Genomic DNA, 26,627 nt, shown 5'->3' with positions numbered 1-26,627 from the left:
TCTTCCTCTACTCTTCTTTGTGCTTAAATTTCTTTTAATCTTTAATCTTGCAATTAGAACCCAATTCACCCCCCCCCCCTCTTGGGTTGCTACAAGGGACAATAAGTGGTATTAGAGCAAGTCTCATTTCTACAAGATTTAATCATCTTGGAGTAAAGATTAATGGTAACCCTCAATACACAAGAAGGTCAATCGGTGGTAAGACCTCCTTTCTTTGATGGTAATAACTTCTTGTATTGGAAAAATAGGATGTATTATTTCCTTAAATCAGAAGGGGTTGACTTGTGGGATGTTGTAGAAAATGGGCCATTCACCCTAACTAAAATTGTTAATGGTGTGCATGTAGCTAAGCCTAAGGGTGAATGGAGTGAGCAAGAGAAAAGAAGAGTGGCTTTAAATGATAAGGCTATTCATGTTCTACTTTGTGCATTAAGTAGAAGTGAATATAATAAAGTATGTATGAAGTCTACTGCAAAAGAAATTTGGGACGCCTTGGTGGTTACTCATGAGGGCATTAGTCAAGTAAAGGAGAATAAGATGGATTCTCGCATCTATCAATATGAATTGTTCAAGATGAAGTTGGATGAAACCATAAGTGAGATGTATGATAGATTTGCAGAGATTATAGGAGGAATTGAATCCCTTGGAAAGACATTCACAAATGAGGAGCTAGTAAAGAAGATTTTAAGAAGTCTCCCTAAGGAGTGGCTACCCAAAGTAACTTCACTCAAAGATTCCAAGGACTTAAGCAAGGAACAACTTGATGAGCTCTTAGGAAATCTCATTGACTATGAGATGACCCTCAAAAAAGAGCAAGTGGAGGAACCTAACAAAGCCAAAAAGACCATTGCTTTCAAAGTATCTTCTGAAAACTCAAGTGATGAAGATGATGAGTTTAATGAGGAAGAATTGGCTTTAATGACAAGGAGAATAAGGAAGATGCTCTTCCAAAACAAGAAGTTCATCCCAAAGAGGAACTTCAAGAAGGACAAGGGAGAAAGTAGCAAGAGGGATCCTCCCATATGCTTTGAATGAAACAAGCCAGGTCACATTAGAACGGATTGTCCCAAATTAAAGAAGCCTTTTAAGAAGTTCAAGAAGAAGGCACTTAAAGCAACAAGGGATGAATCAAGTGACTCCGAAGATGAGGAGATTGGTGATCAAATTGCCCAAATGTGCTTTATGGCAATGGAGAAAAGCTCCAATGAAGTAACTTTAAATGATGATGTTGTTGAATTTTCTTATGATGAACTAGTTAATGCTCTTAAAGTTATGAATGATGAACTAGAATTAAGTCATAAGAGAAATAAACATTTAAAAAGTGAGCTTGCTAGTTTATGGAAGGAGAATGAGACCTCATCTAAGGTGATGGCATTGGGAAGCATGGTTAGGGCCTTAGAGGATGGATTTCAAAAATTTTATATAGGGTTTCATGCACACATAAAAGTGTATTATAATCTTAGCCTTTCTCTAATGCCCTAAACTCTTTTAACATGCATTTGTGATTTATTTGCTATTAAGGATTGAGGTTTAACAAATAAACCAAGCAAACCCTAACTAAAAGAGGGTTTAAAGACAACTAACCTGAAGGGGTGCAGAGTCAAACTTCTTGCTCCCTTTGGTAGTCTCCAAGAGCACCACTTGTTGCTTCTCTAGCTTGTCCGCCACAAGCTTCCACCAAGATCACCTTAGGCAGCCTAAGTTCTCTCTTTGATGCTTGCTAACCATTAACAATTAGGGTATCTGCTTTAGGTGATTTCTATGGATGTATTTGAGCTAGAAACCTTTTCTAGTGTCTTTGATTCAAGAAAGAAACAAGCTTTCTTTCTATCATCAATGAAGGAAAAACAAAAGAAGGAAAGGGAGAGAGAGCTTGCCGTTCAAGGTCTCAAGGAGGAAGAAGAAGAAGTCAATTTTTCTTATCTTGTATTTATATACAAGAGACAAAACCCATTAATGGAGTGCCACATGTCAAGCTCCAATTTAATCTAGCTTTTTAGGTGTCTTAATCTCATTATGACACTTTTTAAGATAAGATTAAATCATCAACAATCATCTTCTATCACATGGAAGACAAATGGCATACATCCATGAGTAACATGTGTCACCATCTCATGGTGCCACGTGTCACCTTGTAAAATTACCATTTTGCCCTTGCAATGAATTTTGAATTCTCAATCCAAAATTATAATTTCTCCCTTAAATTAATTTATATCACATATAAATTAATTAATCTTCATTAATTAATCTCACAATTGAATTCATATTTAAACTCTTTAAATATAAATTCAATTTATATAATACATCCAATATGCAAGATTTGGTTTAAAGTCATGCTAGGGACTTTGTAATCTTATTGCAAACTAAATCTATTTAATTAATTAATTAAACTCTTTAATTAATCAATTAAATTATAATTTACTTGGTGGTTAACTTGTGTAAGTGTGTGACTTACTAGGCTCATTACTAATTGGCAATGAGAAATGATATTAACTCTAAATATCGTTGGAACTCTTCCAGACCGCAAATGATTTCCCCAAATCATTTTAGGCATCTCATAGACTATGGTTGACACGTAGGATAGCATGCCATGGCCACCCAATTAGCAATAAGGTTTACCTTAAAATGAACCTTTAATCATACGTTACCATGCACTAAAATCCCTTTGCATTATGTCCCAATTCCATTTAGGGTAGCGGTTGAGTCAAACCCCTTTTATGGAATCTTATGCACTTATTTGAAATTTGATTCTTAACATATAATACTTTACCATCAGGAAACACCTCTCCTGACAAAGTCATTCGTCTGGCCAAGAACTTAATCTTGTCAAGAACAGCTCAAATCTGCATAAGACTTTTAACCCTGTTTACTCAAGGCTATGGATCCCCTCTTGACTGAACACCTGTCCCAACATATGACTAATCTGAGTCAACACACATCGAAGTATCCATACACAGTACAAATATGTAAGTGGTATCAAACTCAAACCACCCATATAAGAGACAATCATGTCATCTCTGGTCTAAGAATTATATGCACTATTATGACACAGATAACATTTTATTGACTCGAGTAAATGCCATGTTCATGTTATTTGAACATCACAAGTTTGACCTACTTATCTCATAAGTGTCCACTATATTTATCCCTATATCTCATATCAGATGGCATGAGGCTCACCATTCCATATTCATTAGTATCTCATATTGATCTTTGGAGATAAAAAGAGGTGACAGCTCTTTGGATATAATGTGCCCACCAAAATATTCTTTAGCTGCGAACTCTGATTTATAACAAATATCCCATGTATTCTGCCACTCATATTCTTATCTCATAAGAATAGAACACATAACATATTGCTAATGGACAATTTCAAATAAATATGGTATTAAACGTACATAACATTTAAATGAAACTTTCATTGCCATTATAATATTTACAATGTTATTTACAAGTTACAAGATTAGTGCATGCTCTAGGGCACACATAACTAACAATCTCCCACTTGGCCTAGAGCCATTCACTACAGTATCTAAGACCCATCTTCTCAAGATGTTTGTCTAACTGTTGTTGTGTCATGGCCTTAGTTAGTGGATTAGCCGGGTTGTCATCCGAAGCTACTTTCTGCATGGCAATATCGCCTCTTCCAACTATCTCTCTGATAATATGAAATCGCCCCTCTATGTGTTTGGATCGCTGGTGAGACCTAGGCTCCTTTGCCTGAGCAATGGCTCCACTGTTGTCACAGTAGAGAGGAATTGCTGACTCAATGGAAGGAACTACTTCCAGTTCTGAAATAAACTTCTTGATCCAAACAACCTCTTTTGCAGCATCACATGTAGTAACATACTTAGCTTCAGTCATGGAGTCTGCTGTAGCTGTCTATTTGGAACTTTTCCAACAGACAGCGCCTCCATTACACAAAAATACAAACCTCGAGATAGACTTTCTGTCATCAATATCTGATTGGAAATCAGAATCTGTAAATCCTTCTAGTTGAAGTTCACCTCCTCCATATATCAAGAATAAATCCTTAGTCCTTCTCAAGTATTTAAGGATATTCTTAATAGTTATCCAGTGTTACAAACCTGGATTGGATTGAAACCTACTAGTCACACTAACAGCGTAGGCAATATCAGGCCTAGTACACAGCATGGCATACATTAGGCTTCTTATAGCTGAAGTATAAGGAACCTTGGCCATCTTTTCCCTTTCTTCGGGAATCTTGGGAGACTGTTCCTTAGAAAGGTGAATCCCATGCCTAACTGGTAACAATCCTTTCTTGGAATCAAGCATGTTGAACCTCTTCAACACCTTTTCCAAGTAAAGGCTTTGGGATAAACCTATTACTCTTTTCGGTCTATCTCTATAAATCTGAATTCCTAGAATATAGGTAGCTTCTCCAAGGTCTTTCATAGAGAAAGTACTTGAAAAATAAGTTTTTACAGATGTTAGCATACCAAGATCATTGCCTATCAGTAATATATCATCCACATATAACACTAGAAAGGTAATCATACTCCCACTAGTCTTTTTATACACACACGGTTCATCAATGTTTTGAATAAAACTAAAAGTTTTAACGGCTTCATCAAAATGTTTATTCCAACTTCTAGAAGCTTGCTTAAGACCATAAATGGATCTCTTAAGCTTGCACACCTTGGAACCTTCATTGAATTCAAAACCCTTGGGTTATTCCATGTATATGTTTTCCTCATTAACATCATTGAGAAAAGTGGTTTTGACATCCATTTGCCAAACCTCATAATCATATTGTGCTGCAATAACTAGAAGAATCCTTATGGATTTAAGCATGGCTACGAGAGAGAATGTTTCTTCATAATCTATTCCTTCCCTTTGGTGAAACCCTTTCACTACATCCTATGGGTACAATACCCACAGGTGGGTCTACAAGATCCCAAACTTGGTTTTTATGCATGGAATCCATTTCAGATTTCACAGCTTCTAGCCATTTTGAAGAATCTATATCTGATATAGCTTCTTCATAACTAGTAGGATCATCTCCATGATCAACTTATTCATGAATAAACAACTCTTGTTCATTATAATGAAGAAATCCATATCTCTCTGGTGGATGATATATTCTACTAGATTTACGAAGAACTGGTGTTGTGGATGTATTATTTATAGGCATAGGCTCTCCCACTGGATCAACATCCATGGGTGTAGGTTGTTGTTTATTTGTGGAATTCTCTAATTCCAATTCTATCTTTCTTCCTTTGCCACTTTCTTGAATAAACTCTTTTTTCAAGAAAATTGCATCTCTACTTATCTCAACTCTTTGTGATTGTGGAAGATAGAAATAATATCCAACTCTTTGGATATCCAACAAATCTACCTTTTTTGGACCTTGTTTCCAATTTATCAATTTTCAGCTTCTTTATAAAAGCTGGATAACCCCATATCTTAACATGTTTAAGGGATGGGTGTCTTCCATGCCATATCTCATAAGGTGTGGAAGAAACTGATTTAGTTGGAATCCTGTTAAGAATATACAATGCAGTTTCTAATGCATATCCCCATAAGGAAATAGGCAAATCAGTGAAGCTCATCATGCTGCGTACCATGTCCAACAAAGTATGGTTTCTTCTTTCTGACACACCATTCAATTGTGGTGTACCTGGAGGGGTCAATTGTGAAATTATGCCCTGTTCTCGAAGGAACTCATCAAACTGTGTACTTAAGTATTCACCACCTCGATCAGATCGAAGGGTTTTAATACTTTTTCCTATTTGATTTTCTACTTTAGCCTTGAATTCTTTGAACTTTTCAAAGGATTTAGACTTGTATTTCATTAAATACAAATATCCAAGCCTATATTTATCATCAGTGAAGGTAATGAAGTAGTAATATCCACCTCTAGCCATTTCTCTAAATGGCCCCCACACACATCACTATGTATGAGTTCCAAAATATCTTTAGCTCTTTGCCCTTGTCCCATAAAGGGAGATCTGGTCATTTTGCCCTGAAGGCAGAACTCACAAGTTGGTGATGGTTCATTTCCTAAAGTGGACAAAATCCCCATCCTTTCCAATTTCGTGATCCTATCTTCTACTATATGACCCAATCTTAAGTGCCAAAATTGTTTTAGATTAAGGTTGATATTTTCTATTGCATATATTTCATATTTGGTGCTTGGAACTGTTTTGCATTCATTATCAACATAATAAAGACCATTTTGCAAATAACCCAAACATACAACTTATTACCATAATAAACTGTACATACATCATTTATGAATCTAAATTTATAACCGTCTCTAGTCAAACTAGATACAGAAATGATATTTTTATACATATTGGGTACATACAAAACATCCTTTAAATACAAAACATCATCATCAAAATGATTATTTACAATAAGAGAAGTAAATCCGATGGCTTTGGCATCAACACTTGATCCATCACTATAACACCCCTCACCCGTCTACAGTGTAGCCGAGTAAGGCATGCTACATTTGGTGTCGGAGCACCCTATCTTATCTTACTTTATTCCTTTAATAATTTGATCTCGTTATATTTAATATCAATTATTTCTCTACGGAGAAACCAGTGGAGTTTCCCTTATTTTATTAAATATTGACGTGATTCACTATTTACTTGTTTGAAATTTTCAATAATATTTTCAAATAAAGATCTCATCCATGCTCATCATTTCTGATAGTGTCCATATATTTCGATTCTTATTCATTACCAGGCATATTCATTCATGCTCATTTCATATATCAAAAATTTCAAATTTCTATTAATTACGTAATTTACAATTTACATAATTTACAATTTACATAATATACAAATTAATTACAATTCTATAATTTATATTTCAATATAATAACTAATTATAAATACATAAAATAACTTTGTGAGCCCTATCTACATGCATTGCTGAGGAGGTGATAACCTTGAATACTTCAGACACTTCTGCAGATCAGAACTCTAAAATCTCTGTTTAATATTCACTGGGCTTTACCTTCAGTACCTGCACGAGAAAACAAATCCATCGCGCTAAGCATTGCTGCTTAAGGGTGCAATAATATAACAAGAAAATTATATACAATAAAAAAAAAAGAAATGGATCAAAATTTGGATACTCTAGAATTTAATCTAATTTCATATAATTCTTCTAGTATTAACTATCATTTGTTCTAATTTATTCCTCTTTAGATGCGCTCAATTCTTTCATAATAATTAAATTTTAATATCGTTCCAATTCATTTCAATTTTTTTTCTCTGCTAAATAACTAATCTAATTTATTTTAAATATTCTTCCTCATTTATTTAATTGCTAATATTTTCAGTTACTAATATTCTTAACTTATTTTAATAAATTTCACTGCCTAAGTAACTTATGACAGGCTGACTAAACTGGATAACGGGTCATTGGCATTGGACACCACGGTGCCTCGAGCTGTCATACCATGGGACACGGAACGTCAACCACGTATGCAGTCAGAATGGCTAAAAAGCCATGATAATACATAATCGGGCATAAAAGCCATGAGTGCGGGCATAAAGCCATGAATACAGGCATAAAGCCTTTCGCAGTACTGCTAAAACAATACCCTATTGGCATGCCAATCTATCCAATCTGACACACGTGTCTAGGCAATACATGAGCGCATAGTACCATTAAGTGTTCATAAGTTTCATTATTTCATTATAGGTTCTAATTATAATTTCTAGTATTTTAATCTTTTTCATAATAGAAACATAAATCTCTAAGTCTAATATTTACATAATTTATGCATTCATCGTAATTTATATAGTTATTATATTATCCATATTGATCACAATTCAAAACAATAGTTCACATGTACCATTGTATTCAAAACATTTTTCCTTTCTCATTTATACATTCGAAAATCTACTTATGTAATTATAAATTTTATATTTCAAGTTGAATTACTAATATTTTATGAATTCTATTTGTGATGGACATATAAGCCCTAACTACCTATTCACATCAATTAGGTGACTTACTTTTAATGTTTCAAGCAATCCATGAACATTTCATGGATTTCAAATTTATGGCCTTAATTTCCCTTTAACAATTTTGACTAAGATGCATAATCCACATTTATCATACAATTCTAAACATTTAAGCTTAGAATTGGTTCTAGATTTTCATCTTAATTTGCAAACCATTTTGATTACTATTCACCTTACTAGTCAACCAAAATGTTGACTTTTTCATACTTAATGGATATGTTAATTCTAATTACACCAAGATCCCACATTTTGAGTTTTACATTTGTTAGTATTAATTGCCAATTGCAATTTAAAGTCCCCTAGATGCATTTCTAAATTTTCAGTTTTGATTACCTAAATTTACTGTTCCATTTGACACTTCTACAGTAAAAACTGGGCTAACTTTTCTTCATAAAAGTTGTTTCTTATTATGTCTTCTTTAATTTCCTCTTTGAATCACTCCATTTGGAGTTTTCTAGCTCAAGTTATGGCCATTTTACCATAACTAGCCGAATTGACCTGTACCCAGAAATTTCTGGGCAATTTGGTTCTGCCAAATTTGGTGTCCTAACTTGGACTAGCAATTTGAATTGGTTAGGTTCAGAATTTGAGTTTGTGTTCTTTATAAAAGTTGTTCTAAATTGTCTAAACTTTTTATTGATATAAAATTTAGGTCATTTGGACATTTCTACACTGAGTTATGGCTTGGTCACTTTTACTAGGTCCAGAATTGGTTACCCGGATTTGGCCAATTTTTAGGTCATCCTAAGTTTGTTTTCTGAGCAATGTTTCTTAAACAAAGTTGTGCCATTATGTGTTTAGTTTTATGTCTAATTGACCTTGCACCAATTGAACCTACACAACTCAAGTTAAAGCTGCCCAACCTTACAGGACTCATATCTAGACTTGCAGGTCACTCAAGGCAGCACCTCTAACCTCAATTCCCATGGCACAGTTCACTTCATTTCCTACTCAAACACAACCAAATGGTCACTAATTGACCATTAGAACTTCCTTTCACCACTACATGAGCAAAATCATAAATTTGTTGCCCAAACCCTAACCCTAAATTTTCAATTTTCCTACTCATGCATAACACTTGGACTTCAACCTCTAATCCATACACACTCCTCAAACACCATCATTAAACCAATTTAATTCAGTTTAAATCATCAAAATCATCACTCACTTAAAGCTGCCAAAATTCATGGTTGGTTATACATACATATTTTCTTTTATTCTTCAACAAATTGAACTCAATTTAGCTTTCTAAACAAAAGATAGGAAGGAAGGAAAGAAGTATATGCACTAACCTTGTTTGATGGAATTTCTAAGCTTCTAAAACTCTTTCTTTTCTCTTCCTTTTTGCTGCCTCAAGCTTGCTCTAGTTGCAAGGATAAATTTTAGTGAAGCAAGCTAGTGGTTTTATGGTGAAATGGAGAGGGAAATGGAGCTTTGGTTGAATTGACAATGGTGAAGGGTGTAGAAGAGAGAGATGCGGCTAGTTTGAAGAAGATAACATATTGTTTCCTTCAATTTTTCTGCCCATTTTACTCATTTTAAGTGGTTTAAAGACATGTGTCACAATGTGATTGGGTGGAGGCATTTTAATGACATCATGTGATGTCATAATTCCAAATTTCCTTCATTTTCTTTCCTTTTCTTTTCTACTCATTTTCAATTAAATTTTTAGTAATATTTATTCAAATTTTATGTCATAATAATTATTTACTTAACTGGACAAGTAGGCCAAAACTTATCTCTAAAGACAAAATGACTAAAATGCCCTCCGTTTTGCTTATTGAGCTAAAATCGTCTGTACCGATCGAAAAAATTTTCTAAGCCTTTTCTTGGCATTCTAATGTCATAGAAACCTCAATGACTCTTCTCTAGAGTCCCAAAAATTATTTTATGAATTTTCCCTGGGTTTAGGGCTTCTAGCTGCGAAGACCGCAACTTCCAACTGGGTTACCCATCGCTAGGGCACCGACTCATTTAACTTGGTTGTATTTTATTTCTAAAATTTTTTCTAAATTTTTCTTATTATTATTTGAGTTATTTATGACTCCTCACTCTAGTCTAAATATTTTTCTAGACATTCTAGCTGTCCGGACCGACACCGATCACCGAAACAGTAGAATGTACGGAATTGCTATAGTGAGGGTGTTACAATCACCAATCTTCAACCTCACTTCTCCATGATCCAAGCTCCTATGATTTACTAGTTCCTGCACATCAGAAATTATATGTGAATTAGAACCAGTATCAATGACCCAAGCAGAATTAATATGATAAGCAATACCAGAATCTAGGAAATAAGAAACAGCTATACCTTCAAAAGGTCTTGCCTTCTTATTTTTTACCAACTCTAGGTATTCTGGGCAATTTCTCTTCCAATGCCCATCCTTTTGATAGTAGAAACATTTTCCCTTGTCAGCAGGAGCTGCTTTTGCCTTCTTCTTCACAGTTTTGCTCTTTTTGCCCACTCTACCAGAAGGACTAGGGATAAAAGACGGCTTCTTCTTGTTGCTTTTCTTCTTCTTCTTGGTCTTACTAGAAGAAGAAGAAGTAATAAGTGCCACTTCCTTTCCCTTCCTGCTAGGCATATTGCCTTGGGCAATCACAAGAATGTTCAGAAGACCAGCCAAAGTGCATTCTTGTTTAATCATATGGAAGTTTGTGATAAAGCTTGCAAAAGACTTCGGCAAGGATTAAAGGATCAAATTCATTTGAAGAGAAAAGTCCATAGAGAAATCCAATGCCTCCAGCTGCTATATAAGTTGGATCATGGTATGGACGTGTTCTCCTACATTCTGGCCTTCATGCATTTTCATTCTGAACAATTGTTTAGATATATCATATCTAGCCAACATACTGTTTTCACCAAACAACTCTTGAAGGTGACTCAATATTTTAGAAGATGTTTGCATTTTCTCATGCTGCTTCTGTAACTAATTAGTCATTGAAGCAAGCATATAGCACTTGGCTTGCATGTCATCTTTATGCCACTTTCTCAAAGTGTCATGTTCTTCTTCTGTGGCCTCAAGTGATGGTGCACTAGGAATCTTAGAATCAAGAATGTATCCTATACGCTCAAGATTAAGAACAATTCTCAAATTCCTTAGCCAATCAGAAAAGTTAGGTCCGGTGAGCCTATTGTCATCTAGTATGCGTGATAATGGGTTGGACCTTTGTGCCATAATTATCAGATTCAATTACTACAGAAAAAGGCAAGATTCAAATTAGTTATCTTATATCAAGTAAATTAACTGCCAATATGATTATGGTTTTTTAATCAAATTGGTCCTCCAACTAACTTGGCAAATCCTACACTTCCATAGTAGGAACCGAAAATCCTAGTTGGATGGATTTCTAGTAGGTGATTGAATTCTTATATATTGTTAACCATCCTCAAATCACATTTTCTTGGATACTTTTAACAACATATAAATGAACAACACTTGCTCATCACATCTTATGTGAAATTCAATCAATAAATTTTGGCTTCTAATGCTCAAAACCTCAGGTACATCCATTATTGGTCTTTCTTACATTAGTTAAGTTGAGCGCACTAGGCCAGTGAGTATGGAAGTTTGAACCTTGATGATCTCAGGTACATCCATTCTTGATCACCAAAGTACCCACATGCTCACAACATCACATGCTTTAACAATTAAATTTAGAAAATCTCTTAGACTACGAAAACCATCCCTATGTAACCATAGCCGACAGTCTAAGTATCTAAAATTTCCAAATTTAATTACCCTAGTGGAGAGCCATGATATAATTACTATAATTATATTATTACCAACTTAATCATTTTTTGGAAGATTTTGTGGTTGGCTTAATTACTATTAAGATCTCACTTTGCACATTATCCATTTGGCATGCATGTATCTCATACAAGCATCCATTCATATACATCTCATGCATACATGGATAATAAATAAAATGGTATGATCATGGATTTTGTAAGGGATTCAATTCTAAGCCACCAAGAATTGAATTAAGGCATTTCCTACGTGCATTTCATTTATTTTATTACAAGAGATGCTGACGGAGTACATAAATCAACTCTTGATCTTGATGTGCTACCACTGGTCCCACCAATGCTCTTAATCTCTTCATGCTTCTTGCAATTCAATTACAAAGTAACCCTTGGCATACCAAGGTGAATTTACAAGAATATGGACCTTATAGTCCTTAAACAAATGAAATTACATCCTATGTAATATAACACTTATATTACATGCCACTATAAATAAAATTAATTGTTACATCCCAAAGAAGAACAAAAGAAATAAATCCAATCACATTGGTCTTTCATTGTCCATAATCATCCATAATGCATATTAACATTTAACACTTAAACATAAATATACATGCATAATTAAATTGAATATCATATACCCAATTTATAACTAATTTTGAATCTCATTCAAATTAATCTCAAATTTAGGAACCCTTCCCAAATTCAATTTTCATGAAAACAATTTTTCAAAATATTATTTGTATGACTGGAAATCCTAATTAAACAGTTTAATTAGGTCTAGGCTTAATTTAGGGTCTCAAATTACACAAGAATTGCATAAAAAACCCTTTAATTTGCCAAAACATGCCCTCCATGTAAAACACGCCCCGTGTAACAATTACAAGGCATGAGGCATCGAATTACACGGCCCATGTGGTGCAAAAGCACGGCCCTTGTTAATTAGTAACATGGCCCATGTAACCTTCTGCCCATTTTTATGCCACAAACCCAAAAACACGGCCCGTTGCCTGGGACACGCCCCCAGGCTGTGTTTCTTATGGCAAAGACAATTTCTTAGGGTTTTTCAATCTGAATCTCATTCAAATCACCCCAAATCTCATCCAATCACATAATTAAGTCCCATAAACAATCCTAATGGCAAATATAGTGGCTCTAATACTAAATTGATGGCATTGGGAAGCATGGTTAGGGCCTTAGAGGATGGATTTCAAAAATTTTATATAGGGTTTCATGTATAAATATAAGTGTATTATGATCCTAGCCTTTCTCTAATGCCCTAAAGCATGTCAAAACACTCTTTCAACATGCATTTGTGATTCATTTGCCATTACGGATTGAGGTTTAACAATTAAACCTAGCAAACCCTAACTAAAAGAGGGTTTAAAGACAACTAACCTGAAGGGGTGTAGAATCAAACTTCTTGCTCCCTTTGGTAGTCTCCAAGAGCACCACTTATTGCTCCTCTAGCTTGTCCACCATAAGCTTCCACCAAGATCACCTTAGGCAGCCCAAGTTCTCTCTTTGATGCTTGCCAACCATTAACAATTATGTATTTGCTTTAGGTGATTTCTATGGATGTATTTGAGCTGTAAACCTTTTCTAGTGTCTTTGATTCAAGAAGAAACAAGCTTTCTTTCTATCATCAATGGAGGAAAAAAATAAGAAGGAGAGAGAGAGAGAGGTTGCCGTCCAAGGTCTCAAGGAGGAAGAAGAAGAAGTCAATTCTTCTTATCTTGTATTTATATACAAGAGATAAAACCCATTAATGGAGTGCCACATGTCAAGCTCTAATTTAATATAGCTTTTTATGTGTCTTAATCTCATTATGACACTTGTTAAGACAAGATTAAATCATCAACAATCATCTTCCATCACATGGAAGACAAATGGCATACATCCATGAGTGACACGTGTCACCATCTCATGGTGCCACGTGTCACCTTGTAAAATTATCATTTTGCCCTTGCAATGAATTTTGAGTTCTCAATCCAAAATTATAATTTCTCCCTCAAATTAATTTATATCACATATTAATTAATTAATTAATTAATCTCTATTAATTAATCTCACAATTGAATTCATATTTAAACTATTTAAATATAAATTCAATTTATATAATACATCCAATATGCAAGATTTGGTTTCAAGTCATGCTAAGGACTTTGTAATCATATTACAAACCAAATCTAATTAATTAATTAATTAAACTCTTTAATTAATCAATTAAATCATAATTTACTTAATGGTTAACTTGTGTAGGTGTGTGACTTACTAGGCTCATTACTAATTGGCAATGAGAAATGATATTAACTCTTAATATCATTGGAACTCTTCCGGACCATAAAGGATTTCCCCAAATCATTTTAGGCATCTCATAAACCATGGTGGACACCTAGCATAGCATGCCATGGCCACCCAATTAGCAATAAGGTTTATCTTAAAATGAACCTTTAATCATACGTTACCATGCACTAAAATCCCTCTGTATTATGTCCCAATTCCATTTAGGGTCATGGTTGAGTCAAACCCCTTTTATGGAATCTTATGCACTCATTTGAAATCTGATTCTTGACATATAAGACTTTACCATCAAGAAACACCTTTCCTGACAAAGTCATCCATCCTGGCCAGAAACTTAATCTTGTCAAGAATAGCTCAAATCCGTATAGGACTTTTAACCTTATTTACTTAAGGCTACGCATCCCCTCTTGACTGAACACCTATCCCAACATATGACTAATCTGAATCAACACACACCAAAGTATCCATACACGGTACAGATATGTAAGTGGTATCAAACTCAAACCACCCATATAAGAGACAACCTTGTCATCTCTGGTCTAAGAATTATACGCACTAGTATGACACAGATAGCATTTTATTGACTCGAGTAAAAGCCATGTTAATGTTATCTAAACGTCACAAGTTTGACCTACTTATCTCATAAGTGTCCCCTGTATTTATCCCTATATCTCATATCAGATGGCATGAGGCTCACCATTCCATATTCATCAGTATCTCATACTGATCAATGGAGATAAAAAAGAGGTGACAGCTCTTTCGATATAATGTGCCCACCAAAATAGCCTTTAGCTACGAACTCTGATTTATAACAAATGTCCCATGTATTCTGCCACTCATATTCTTATCTCATAAGAATAGAACACATAACATATTGCTAATGGACAATTTCAAATAAATATGGAATTAAACACATATAACATTTAAATGAAACGTTCATTGCCATTATGATATTTATAATGTTATTTACAAGTTTCAAGATTAGTGCATGCTCTAGGGCACACATAACTAACATAAGGTTGATAGACCTTTAGATAGTAATGTGCGAAAATCATTAGATGAGCTTTCATTAGAAAATGAGAAGTTGAAAAATGAAATTATTGAGCTAAAAACTTCTCTTTCCAAATTTGTTAAAGGAAAGGACAAACTTGTTGCAATTTTGGACTCTCAAAGGTCTCCTAGCATCAAGTATGGACTTGGCTATAGTAAATTTACCCAAGCACCTCCTTCTAAGACCATCTTTGTTAAAGCATCTAGTTCTAATGAGCCTAGTCCTCAAATGCCTAATCTAATGGTTTCTAATCCTAGAGGACAAGAACCAAAGACATCTAGTGGAAATGAAACTAGAAAGATCTCAATTCATCAAAATGCTTCCACACAAAATGTAAGTAGGACATATACATCTAAAAGATTTGCGTCTAGGCCAAATCTTCGTAGGGGACATGCTACTAGGACTCATAACTATTATCACACTCACCATGCCTCATGCTCACATTCACATAATGAACATAAAAAGATTAGTCATATGAGACCATTTGCTCACCCTCATACACATAGAAGGTTCAATGGACATTGTCACTATTGTGGTAAGATTGGTCACACCAACTATAGGTGTGCCATTAGGAAAATCCATCTGGGATATGGTAGAATATTTGATTTTAATGATGGAACTACTAACCCCCAAGGACCCAAGTACATTTGGGTACCTAAAGTAAATTGAATTATCATGTGTAGGTGTGCTTGAAATCCTGAAAGCTTGAAAGCAAGTGGTACTTGGATAGTGAATGTTTAAGACACATAACCGGAAATGCCAATCTCATCCTTTCACTTGAAAAGAAAGATGGAGGTGGGCAAGTGACTTTTGGTGATAATGGTAAAGGTAAAATTGTGGGAAAAGGTAAGGTTGGTAAGGAAAACTCCCCTATTCTTGACAAAGTGCCTTTGGTTGATAGTTTAAAACATAATTTGCTTAGTGTTAATCAATTATGTGATAAGGGCTATAGATTTGTTTTTGAGTCTAAATCTTGCTTTGTGTCTAAGATGAGTGATAATAAAATGTTGTTTATTGCTAAAAGAATTAAAAATATTTATGTTATCGATTTGCATGCTTTGTCTAACAAAGATGTCAAGTGCTTTGTTTCTATTAGTGATGACTCTTGGACTTGGCATAGAAGGCTTACACATGCTAGCATGGACTTTCTTGCAAACTTGAACAAGGATGAGCTAGTTGATGAGCTACCAAAGACCAAGTTTCAAAAGGATAAGATGTGTATTGCATGCCAAATAGGTAAGCAAGTCAAGAGCTCTTTTAAATCTATTCATAAGGTATCTACTTTTAGACCCCTTCAATTGTTGCATATGGATTTATTTGGTCCTACTAGAGTAGTTAGCTTAGGTGGTGCATATTATGCCTTAGTGATTGTTGATGACTACTCTAGGTATACTTGGGTTGCATTCCTTGCTCATAAGGATGAATGTTTTGATATTTTTGAGAGATTTTCAAAAAGGTTTCAAAATGAAAAGGGTTTCAAATCTCTTCTATTAGGAGTGATCACGGTAGAGAATTTGAAAATGAGAAATTTGATAAGTTTTGTAACTCACTAGGGATCACTCACAATTTTTCTTCTCCTAGGACTCCCCAACAAAATGGTGTTGTTGAAAGAAAAAAATAGAACTCTTTTAGACATGGGGAGGACTATGTTAAATGAATGTAATTTGCCTACTTATTTTTGGGCGGAAGCCATTAATACAGCTTATTATGTTTCAAATAGAGTTTTAATTAGACCTATTTTAAAGAAAACCCCTTATGAGCGAATGACAAGAAACCTAAAATAAGTTATTTTAGAGTTTTTAGTTATAAATGCTTCATTTTGAATACCAAAGATAATTTAGATAAATTTAGCTCTAAAACTAATGAAGGTATCTTCTTGGGGTACTCTACATCTAGTAAAGCATATAGAGTCTTCAATAAGAGAACCTTAGTTGTTGAGGAGTCAATTTGTATTTGATGAAGCTAACCCTTTTGGTCCTAGAAAGGATATTTCTTGTGATAATGATGTTGTAGGTAATATTGATGAGTTGTGTCACACCTTACCCCTCTATAAGGTATAACATGATTCCATAGTATACCTAATGAATTACTATACTTCGCCTACTGATAACCCATTAAATATACTACAAGGAATTTTAAAACCATTTTCTTACTTTTTGGAAGTGATGAGCGTTTTTGGTAGGAATTTAAAACCTTTAATTAAGGTTTAAAAGTCATGTAAAATTTTTGTCCATTTCCATTTTTCCGTAAATTTTAGAAAATTTTCAGCAGAGTGCCGGCTGTATTTGAGAAAACCGAAAAATTTTACCTATTGAAAACACTTCCAATATAACACTTCAACCAAAATCAACCACCATTTCAACTCAATCAACACAAATTTTCCCCAAACCCCACATTTCAAATAAATAGTTCACAACTCAAAATTTCAATTCAATTATTTCCAAAATTAGTAATAATTAATGTCATACTCATTGCATTAAAGAAAATTTAATTTACATTCATCCATCCAAAAGTTACACCAAGAAGTCCAAAATAATATTATTACAAAATCTGTACAATCTGCTCAAGACCCATTTACAAATGTACATACAGTTATTTACATCAAAATGAATATATACAATAAGGGTATAAAATTATACCCGATAAAATATCCAAAAGTAGCTCAGTACTCCTTAGTAGGTCACTTAGCTGCTCTACCAGTCTCTCTACCTGCGACAGCAATGAATAGCCATCGCTGAGTACTATGACTAAGTAGTGCACAACATACTAAAATAACATTTTATGCATAATTCAATCACATTTATTCAAAAATGGTACTGAAAATGAAAAACAGATACAAAACATAATTTATAAATTTTTAGTCCAAACAATTTCATTTAGGAAGTCTCAAAACAGATTTCATAAAAACACACAGTTATATCATGCCATCAGAATAATGTTCATCTCAATAGCCGGAGGCTTATGAGGAATCACAAGACTAGCTAGCTCAATCTATGGGTAACCATTCAATTTCTTCTTCTACTGGCGCACACCTCAACACTTCAGCTAAAGAGGGAATCAAAATTCAAAACTAATTCCTCCCACTAGTCATGCTAGTGAGGCATTCAAATATATGGTCATGACACTGTGGTTTCAAAACTATCTCAATAATTTTCCAAACATTTACTGATAATTAACACACATGCAATTAAATTTTCAACAATTTAGATTAATAGCATAATATACATTTCAATCACCATTTTGCAATATAAATAAATCACAATTCATTTCATACACTTTGCAAAGGAAATTTAAAGAATATTTTATATTCTGCACAAACCTCGTGCGAGTCGCCTCTAGGCCTTGACTCGACGTCTTGGGTTCTTTCTTGATATTTCTTTCAACTGAAACACACAATTTTACAGTGTTTTAGTATCACAATTTATCATAAATCCATTAAAGAATTTCACAATTATTTATTTCGAGTCCTAATATGCTTAATTTAACATTCTTTGAATTTTACATTTCGGGGTTACTATTCACGATACTATTCAAGTCAATTTGTTGACTTTCTTATACTTAATAGGTATAGGGATTTCAATTTCACCCACATACCACATTTTGATTACCAATTTTGTTGGTTTTAGTTGCTCCTTAGATTTTTAGGTTTCCTAGGCACAATTTCAAATTTTCCAGATTTGGTATCCTGTCTTGTACTGTTCCATTGGTCATGTTGCTATTAGAATTTGGCAAAGTATTCTCCATAAAACTTGTTCCTTATTGTCTTAACTTTAATTCTCTTTTTGAATAACTCCATTTGGAGTTTTGTAGCCCAAGTTATGGCCATTTGAACGGGGCTGGCCGGATTGGTCTAACAAGAATTTATGGGCACCTAATTTAATTCTGGCAGTTTTGTATCACTAAATTTGGGTGGCAAAATGACTGGGTTATGGGAAGAATTTGGGTTAGTGTTCTCTGTGAAAGTTGTAGTGCTATGTCATACCTTTCCAATGCCACAAAAATCAGGCCATTTGGGCCTGTATAGCTTCAGTTATGGCCAAATGAACAGAACACTGTTCATTTGGTCATTTTGGTACAGTGGCAGTGCACTACACCCGAGTTTGACCTAATTGTTCATTAAGTTATGGTCATTTTCTGGGATGATTCCTAAATGAAAAATGGTCCATTTTGTGTCTAGTTCCATTCTCAATTGGCCTCACACTAATTGGGTTGGTAAATTTTCAGTTTTGGTCCCTGAAAAGAACCTAGGTCAAGCTGCTAGAATCTATACACTAACCAATCCGAATTGTAACTTGGCTCTAGCAATTCACACACACCACAAATGGTCCCAATTGACCATTTCTCAACTCAATTAAGGTCAATACCATCAATTGACCAATTTCCTAAATTTTTTTCCAATTACCAAAATACTCAAGAACCCTAATTGCATAAAGTTAAAATCTAATGCATTCAAAGTGCACATTCAATGTCTACATACTTCATTCAACCTAAACAACAAATCAATTGCATCAAAATTATTCATTTCAAACCCTAACATATGCTGGCTGAAAATCCTCTTTGATCCCCCATAATAATTTTCTTTAATTTTTAAGTTAATTTCTAGGTTCATTGAGCTAAGAACACAAGAATTAAACTAAAAGTTTCAATTTAACTCACTAACCTTAAACTTTGAAGTTCAATCTTCAATTCCACTCCTATTTTCTTCTTTCTTTCTTGCTCAATCCTCTTCTCAAGTGAGGTTATCAAGTTCTAATGGAGAAATTTGGAGGCAAGGTAGGGTTTAATGGGTGGAATCAAGCTTGGACTCAAGCTTTAATGGTGAAATAAGCATGGAGATAGAGAGAGAGAGGTGGCTGCTGAATGCTTTGGAGAAGAAGAAGTGATGTTTTTGTTTTAATTTTTTTTGTGTATTTTAATGATTAATTTTGGGTAATTGACTTGGTGAAAAAAGTTGAGAAAAATAAATTAGATTTTGACATCACCCATGATGTCATCCAAGTGATGTAATAATACTTTTTCTTTTTTTTTTCTTTTTTTTTGTATTTATTTTTCCATTAGTTCTTTAATTTAATTCTCGATTCTAAAAATTTTGTTTCTCTGATTTTATTAGACAGTTAGGTCAGAAGTCAGCTCTAGGGGTGAATTGATCAAATCGCCCCTCGCCGGTTAAATCTGGTTTGCACATTATTCGATATTTCTTCCGGATCCTTGACCTAATTATTTGACCTCCTTAACAATTCTTTTCTATGATTTTCTCTTTTCCACTGTGTTCGCAATAGTCCTTAGGATCGCGGCGTCACATTTTTTGGTTCAAAATTCGGGTTACGATGGCCTTCGCAGTCACTTCCCGAGAAGGTCACCCATCGCTGTGACTCCCGGCTCATTTAACTTTTTATATTCTGTTTTTATTACTTATAGTTAATTATCTGGCAATTACTAATTATTTGCGTTCAGGGCTTATCTAGGTGTCTTAGATTTGATTCTAATCTCCTTAATTATCCGGACCGACACCGATCACCGAAACAGTGAAATATACCAGGCTATGCAAATAGGGGTGTTACAAGTTGACTCTTGAAGATCCTCAATCTAGTGGAATTCAAGATCAACACATGGAAGATCCCTTGAAGGACTTGGGAGTTGATCAAGTTGAGCCTCAAGAGCAACAAGGTCAACCAGTTCCATATCAAGAAGTTCAACAAGATCTACCCAAAAATTGGACATTCAAGAAGGATCATCCTAAAGACCTAATCATTGGTGATACATCAAAAGGGGTAACAACTAGATCCTCTCTTAGAAATATATGTAATAACCTTGCATTCATTTCTCAAATAGAACCTAAAAGCATAGATAAGGCCATTAATGATGAGAGTTGGGCACTTGCAATGCAAAAAGAGGTTAATCATTTTGAAAGGAATAAGCTTTGGACCTTAGTTCCTAGGCCAAAGGACCATCCATCTATAGGCACCAAATGGGTGTTTAGAAACAAATTAGATGAGGATGGAAACATAACTAGGAATAAAGCTAGGTTAGTAGCCAAAGGTTATAAACAAGAGGAGGGCATTAACTATGATGAAACCTTTGCCCCCGTAGCTAGATTAGAAGCCATTAGAATCTTGCTTGTATATGCATCATACTTGAATTTTAAGCTTTTCCAAATGGATGTTAAAAGTGCTTTTCTAAATGGTTTTATTGATGAGGAGGTATATGTTGAGACCTAGTTTTGAAAATCATGAGTTTCCGAACCATGTTTTTAAATTGACTAAAGCCTTGTATGGTTTGAAATAAGCTTCTAGAGCTTAGTATGAAAGGCTTAGTAACTTTCTTTTGCAAAATGGTTTTTCAAAAGGAAAAGTTGATACAACTCTTTTTGTTAAAAATCATGTAAATGATATCCTTATTGTACAAATATATGTTGATGATATTATATTTGGTGCTACTAATGAGTATTTGTGTGAAGAGTTTGCTAATACCATGAATAGTGAGTTTGAGATGAGCATGATGGGAGAACTCAAGTTCTTCCTCGGGCTTCAAATCAAGCAAGCTAAGGATGACATCTTCATCAACTAAGCCAAGTACACTAAAGAATTGATCAAGAAGTTTGGGATGGAGAATAGCAAGCCAAGTAGAACTCCAATGAGCACAAACACCAAACTTGATAAGGATGAAAAAGGAAAATCGATTGATGAAAAGCTCTATAGAGGTATGATTGGTAGTCTCTTATATCTCACAGCTAGTAGATCGGACATTATGTTTTCTGTATGTTTATGTGCACGTTTTCAATCATGTCCTAAAGAGTCTCATTTGCATGCTGTTAAACATATTCTCAAATACTTGAATGGTACATTGCATTTAGGTCTATGGCGTTCTAGAAATGCATCCTTTGATTTATGTTCTTACTGGGATGCTGACTTTGCTGGAAGCATCCTTGATAGGAAGAGTACCTCAAGTACTTGTCAACTCCTATGACACTCTTTAGCTTCTTGGTATAGCAAGAAACAAAACTCGGTTGCACTTTTCATGGCCGAAAGCTGAATATGTAGCTGCGGGTCTTTGTTGTAGCCAAATACTTTGGATCAAATAACAATTGAGAGACTTCAAAATATCTCTTGATCACATTCCTATTAAATGTGATAACACAAGTGTAATCAATTTGACCAAGAACCCTATACAATATTCTAGAACCAAGCATTAGACATTAGACATCATTTTATACATGATCATGTATTGAATGGTGATGTTGTTCTTGAGTTTGTTGATACACATCACCAATTAGCTGATATCTTTACAAAACCTCTGTGTGAAGATAGGTTTAATTTCATTAAGAGAGAATTAGGCGTGCTTGACAACCTTGATGCTTGAGATTGTGATTTACTGTTCACATGAATAAAAATATTGGTTTCTTATTTTTGGCTGCCATATGATCACAATACCATTCCTCATTAATTTAAATTGTTCTCCTTGGTTGTTCTATGAAGGTTATTTGCCAAAATTCTATTATTGCTTTGAATAGAATCCATGATGGTTTTACAAGTCCCATGTAAATGAAATTAGTAAATTTGTATTGTAGTCTTCTGGGCTGTTTGTAGGCTATTCTTAAGAATAATTGTTTATGCTGCCTATAGATTGAGTATACACTAGATAGGTGGTTTGAGTGTCTAAACAATATAGTTATATTCATGATAGGATTCAAATCCAATAAGCTATGCCTTGTCTTAGAATTGCACCTTGTAAGTTTGCAATTACATGAAGTGCTCTTGTAATCTTTATATATTGCCATATGTTCTTATATCTTTTGGCATGGTAGTATCTTTCCTTCTAGAGTGTATTTTGATGATGCCAAAAGGGGGAGATATATAGCTAGTGGATGAATTAGCTAGTGGATGAATAGTTCTAAATTTTAGGCTTTAAACATGATATATAAATGATGATTTAGTGGGATACATGTTGGTAATTCTTTGATTCATATTCTGGATTATTTTTAATATAAAATAACTTTGCATAATCATTCACCTAGGACTCATGGCATTGCATTCATTAAGTTAATGCCTCTGTTGTGTGCTCTCCAAATTCTATTTATTAAGGCATAAATTATTTCTGACAGGGGGAGTACATTAAGGGGGAGAATTTTTGAAAAACACACACTTCACTTTTGCTTAATTTTCTTCATCCACTAATTGTTTGTCATCATTAAAAAGGGGGAGATTGTTGGACCTAGGTGTCTTAACCCATGTTTTGATGATAATAAACAATTAGTGTGCTACTAATATACTTTGGAAGTGTCTGTATTGAGTTTGTAGGCCCTAGATTCAAAATTGCCAAATTGCTTCAAATCAAGGTTAAGGAAGAGCAAGATAAGGAAGCAAACATTTATGGGACCCTACAATGTAACTTTTATTTATTTTATATCTTGTATATCTCATTTAATTAATTGTGTTAGCTCAAGTCTAGGTGGTACTAAGAATATCTTGTTCAACTTGGTTTTCACTTAATTCTTTATCAAGGGAAAATTAAATAAATCTTTCAAAAATGCAAAATTAATTTTGAAAAGTATTTTAATTGTAAAATACATTGAATTAGGTTTCCAATGGTTCAAACGGATCAAAAATCTGAGTTCGGATAAAAAAGTTATGAGTTTTCTAAACTCTTAATTTCTTAGTGTCTTTACTTGTAACTTTTTCTTAACCAAGGGGGACTAAAATGAAATTTTCACATTTGAGAAATGCAAATTTGTTTTTGATAGTGTTTTCATTGAAAAGTTCATCAAATTCGGTTCAAACGGATCGAAAATCTGAGTTTTGGTCAAAAAGTTACGCACTTCCGAAGCCTAAGTGCCCTTTTGACACTTTTTGTCCAGAAAGTACTTCGGCAACCGAAAGTGGGAAGTTCAGTTGCCGAAGTTCACTCTTTAAATTATGGTTTTTTAGTTTTAAAATTCATTTTGTCCAGAGAGCACTCTGACAGCCGAAAGTGACTTTTCAAAAGCAGTTTTTTGGCGCTTCAACTTCGGTAGCCGAAGTAAATAACTCTGGCAGCCGAACCTGGATTTCTGCAACTCGATAAAATAGATCTTTGGGTGGTTGAACGGCTAGTTTTGCATTTAATGCACCCCAACGGCTATTTTTCTTGCAAAAACTGTAAATAGGCACCATTTATAACTAGAAACAAGTTTTGAAACAACAATCTTTTGGAAATTTATTGTGTTCTAAAGATTTTCTTTATTCTCTCTCTCTAGAACTTGAGCTACTATAGTTAATATTGAGAACTTGATATTTGAGTTGTAAATTCATTGTTCTGAGAGTTCATTCAAGGTTGTTGTGAGCACTTATTATAATTTTGAGTGTGATAGAGCTTTAAATAGCTCTTGAGTGTAAAGGGATTTGTAAAAGAGCAAGGGTTTACTCTTGTGGTGATTCTAAGGAGTTTATTCTTCTCCCAAAGAAGAATTTTAGTGGAGTTAACCCTCAAGGAGGGCCTTGAGGAGAGGACATAGGCTTGGGATAGCCGAACCTCTATAAATTTCTTGTGTCATCATTCTTCCTCTAGTCTTCTTTGTGCTTAAATTTCTTTTAATCTTTAATCTTGCAATTAGAACCTAATTCACCCCCCCCCCCCTCTTGGGTTGCTACAAGGGACAATAGATTGTGTCACCAATTTCGTTATATTATGACAACAATGGTGCTATTGTTTAAGTAAAGGAACCTCGGTCTTTGCAAAAATCCAAACACATAAAAGGCGCTACCACATTATTAGAGAAATAGTTGGTAGAGGCGATATAGCCACATAAAAAATAGCATCAATTGATAACTCGGCTAATCCCTTCACCAAAAACTTAATGAATTTAAGTTCCTGACTAGGATAGATAGACTTGGTTAGAAAAGAATTTCTGACACAAAAGTCTTATTAATCAAGAATTATAATTAAAAGATGACATATGATTCTAAACAATAAGAGTTTGATATAAACTATGACTCTTGTTAGAATTGAGATTTTGTATCGAAGAGATTTTAGCACCTGGCGTGTATGATCAAGGTTCATGAATTGGGGATTAATTCATAACTGATTGGGTAATCATGGTCTATTATGCTAGATGTTAACTATGATTTATGAGAACTTAAATGAAAAGGAAATTTCATTTTAAGTTTGGAATAGTTCTAATAATATTAAAGAGTTAATATTATTCTCACTGCTAATTAGTAATGAACCTAGCAAGTCACACACATTAAAGCATCATGATCAAAGCATAATTAATTTAGTTAATTAATTAAATGGTTTAATTAATTAATTAAATTAATAAATTTAGTTTGCAATTAAATTGCAAAATCCTTAGCATGACTTGAAACTAAATTTATTTATGGAAGTATTTAAGTTAATATTTAAAGTGTTTAAATATAAACTTGAATAATCAAGCTTATGGAAGAAAATTAATTTAATTAATTTGGAATTAATCTTAGTCAAAGTTTGACAAGTTTGCCTTAGTCAAACTTTGACAACTTTGAATTGGTCAAATGTTAACTTGGTCAAAATTAGAATATGTGATATACTAATTATAACCCCCCACTTGAGATAGTCCGGTACATTCCACTGTTCCGGTGACTAACGTCTGTCCGGAAGGCTGGAATGTCTAGAACTATTCTTAAATTTAAGTAAGAAGTCATAATTTAAATTAATAAAGATCAAGTAAAATTGAAGAAAAAATAAAAGAAGTAGAGTTTAAATTAGTTAAATGTGCACAAGTCTCGATGATGGGTGACTCCACTGGGAAGTGACTATGGGTCTAATTCCTACTCTAATTTATGTAGGACCTTATAAGATTCTTAATTAAGGCCTAATTGAAGCATTATTATGAATTAACAAGTTAAAGAAATGAAAATAAATAAGTTCAAATAAGCAGAGTAAAAACCAGAGTGAAAAACAGAGTTAGGGATTTATCAGATATTATAGAAAAGACGAACAGAAACCCGGTAAGAGCAAAATTTAGTCAATTAAATTTAAAAGTCAAATATTGACAAAAAATGAGACTAATTAAGTTAATGAAGTTGGATTAGCTTAATTAATTATGATTAAGATAATTAGATATAATTAAATTAATTAGTCAATCCTAATGATTATAAATTTCCAAATAATTACAAGTTTGTCATTTTTCACTAATTACAAGTTTGCCATTAGAGAATTAATTAATATAAATATCCAATGGAAGAGACAAAAGCCATCATCTTCTTCTTCTTCCATAGTTTTTCGTTCCCTTCTCTCCGTCTAAAACCTCCATTGAAGCTTCATCTTCCAAGCTTTAAACCCATAAATTCCTCCACACTTTTTATGGCAAATTGATAGAAAACCTTATATCAAGCCCTAATTTGAAGAAAGCAAGCAAGGAGTATAAGAAATTTAGAAGATTAGTGAAGGAGAGTCAAGGTTCTTGGGGAATTAAAGTTGATTGAAGTGGTTAGTGCTAAGAAACTCCTTGAATTTTCAAAGTTATTGCCAAGTAAGTTAGGGTTTTATACAATTAGGGTTT

General features: G+C 33.9%; 1 protein-coding gene across 1 annotated transcript; it reads left to right on the top strand.

Moving 5' to 3' along the window:
• Positions 1-162: 162 nt before the first annotated feature.
• On the top strand, positions 163-16,529 carry LOC131174439 (uncharacterized). Its single transcript, XM_058137770.1, has 6 exons — positions 163-1,000; positions 1,046-1,386; positions 1,753-1,885; positions 15,198-15,445; positions 15,817-16,386; positions 16,500-16,529. Exons 1-6 carry the CDS (start codon positions 163-165, stop codon positions 16,527-16,529), a joined length of 2,160 nt encoding a protein of 719 aa, XP_057993753.1.
• The last annotated feature ends 10,098 nt before the right edge of the window (positions 16,530-26,627 follow it).

This window comes from Hevea brasiliensis, chromosome 16 (genome assembly GCF_030052815.1).
Source record: "Hevea brasiliensis isolate MT/VB/25A 57/8 chromosome 16, ASM3005281v1, whole genome shotgun sequence".
Classification (NCBI taxonomy): Eukaryota; Viridiplantae; Streptophyta; class Magnoliopsida; order Malpighiales; family Euphorbiaceae; genus Hevea; species Hevea brasiliensis.
This window is presented reverse-complemented; position numbering and strand designations above follow the sequence as displayed.

Bases quoted from the DNA above. Each gene is read 5' to 3' on its own strand.
- LOC131174439 (XM_058137770.1), top strand. From the start codon at position 163: ATGGTAACCCTCAATACACAAGAAGGTCAATCGGTGGTAAGACCTCCT. The intron at 1,886-15,197 runs GTCTCAAGGAGG...AATTTGTTAAAG, and splicing joins GAGAGAGCTTGCCGTTCAAG to GAAAGGACAAACTTGTTGCA. The intron at 16,387-16,499 runs GTATCTACTTTT...TGACTACTCTAG, and splicing joins CTTTTAAATCTATTCATAAG to GTATACTTGGGTTGCATTCC.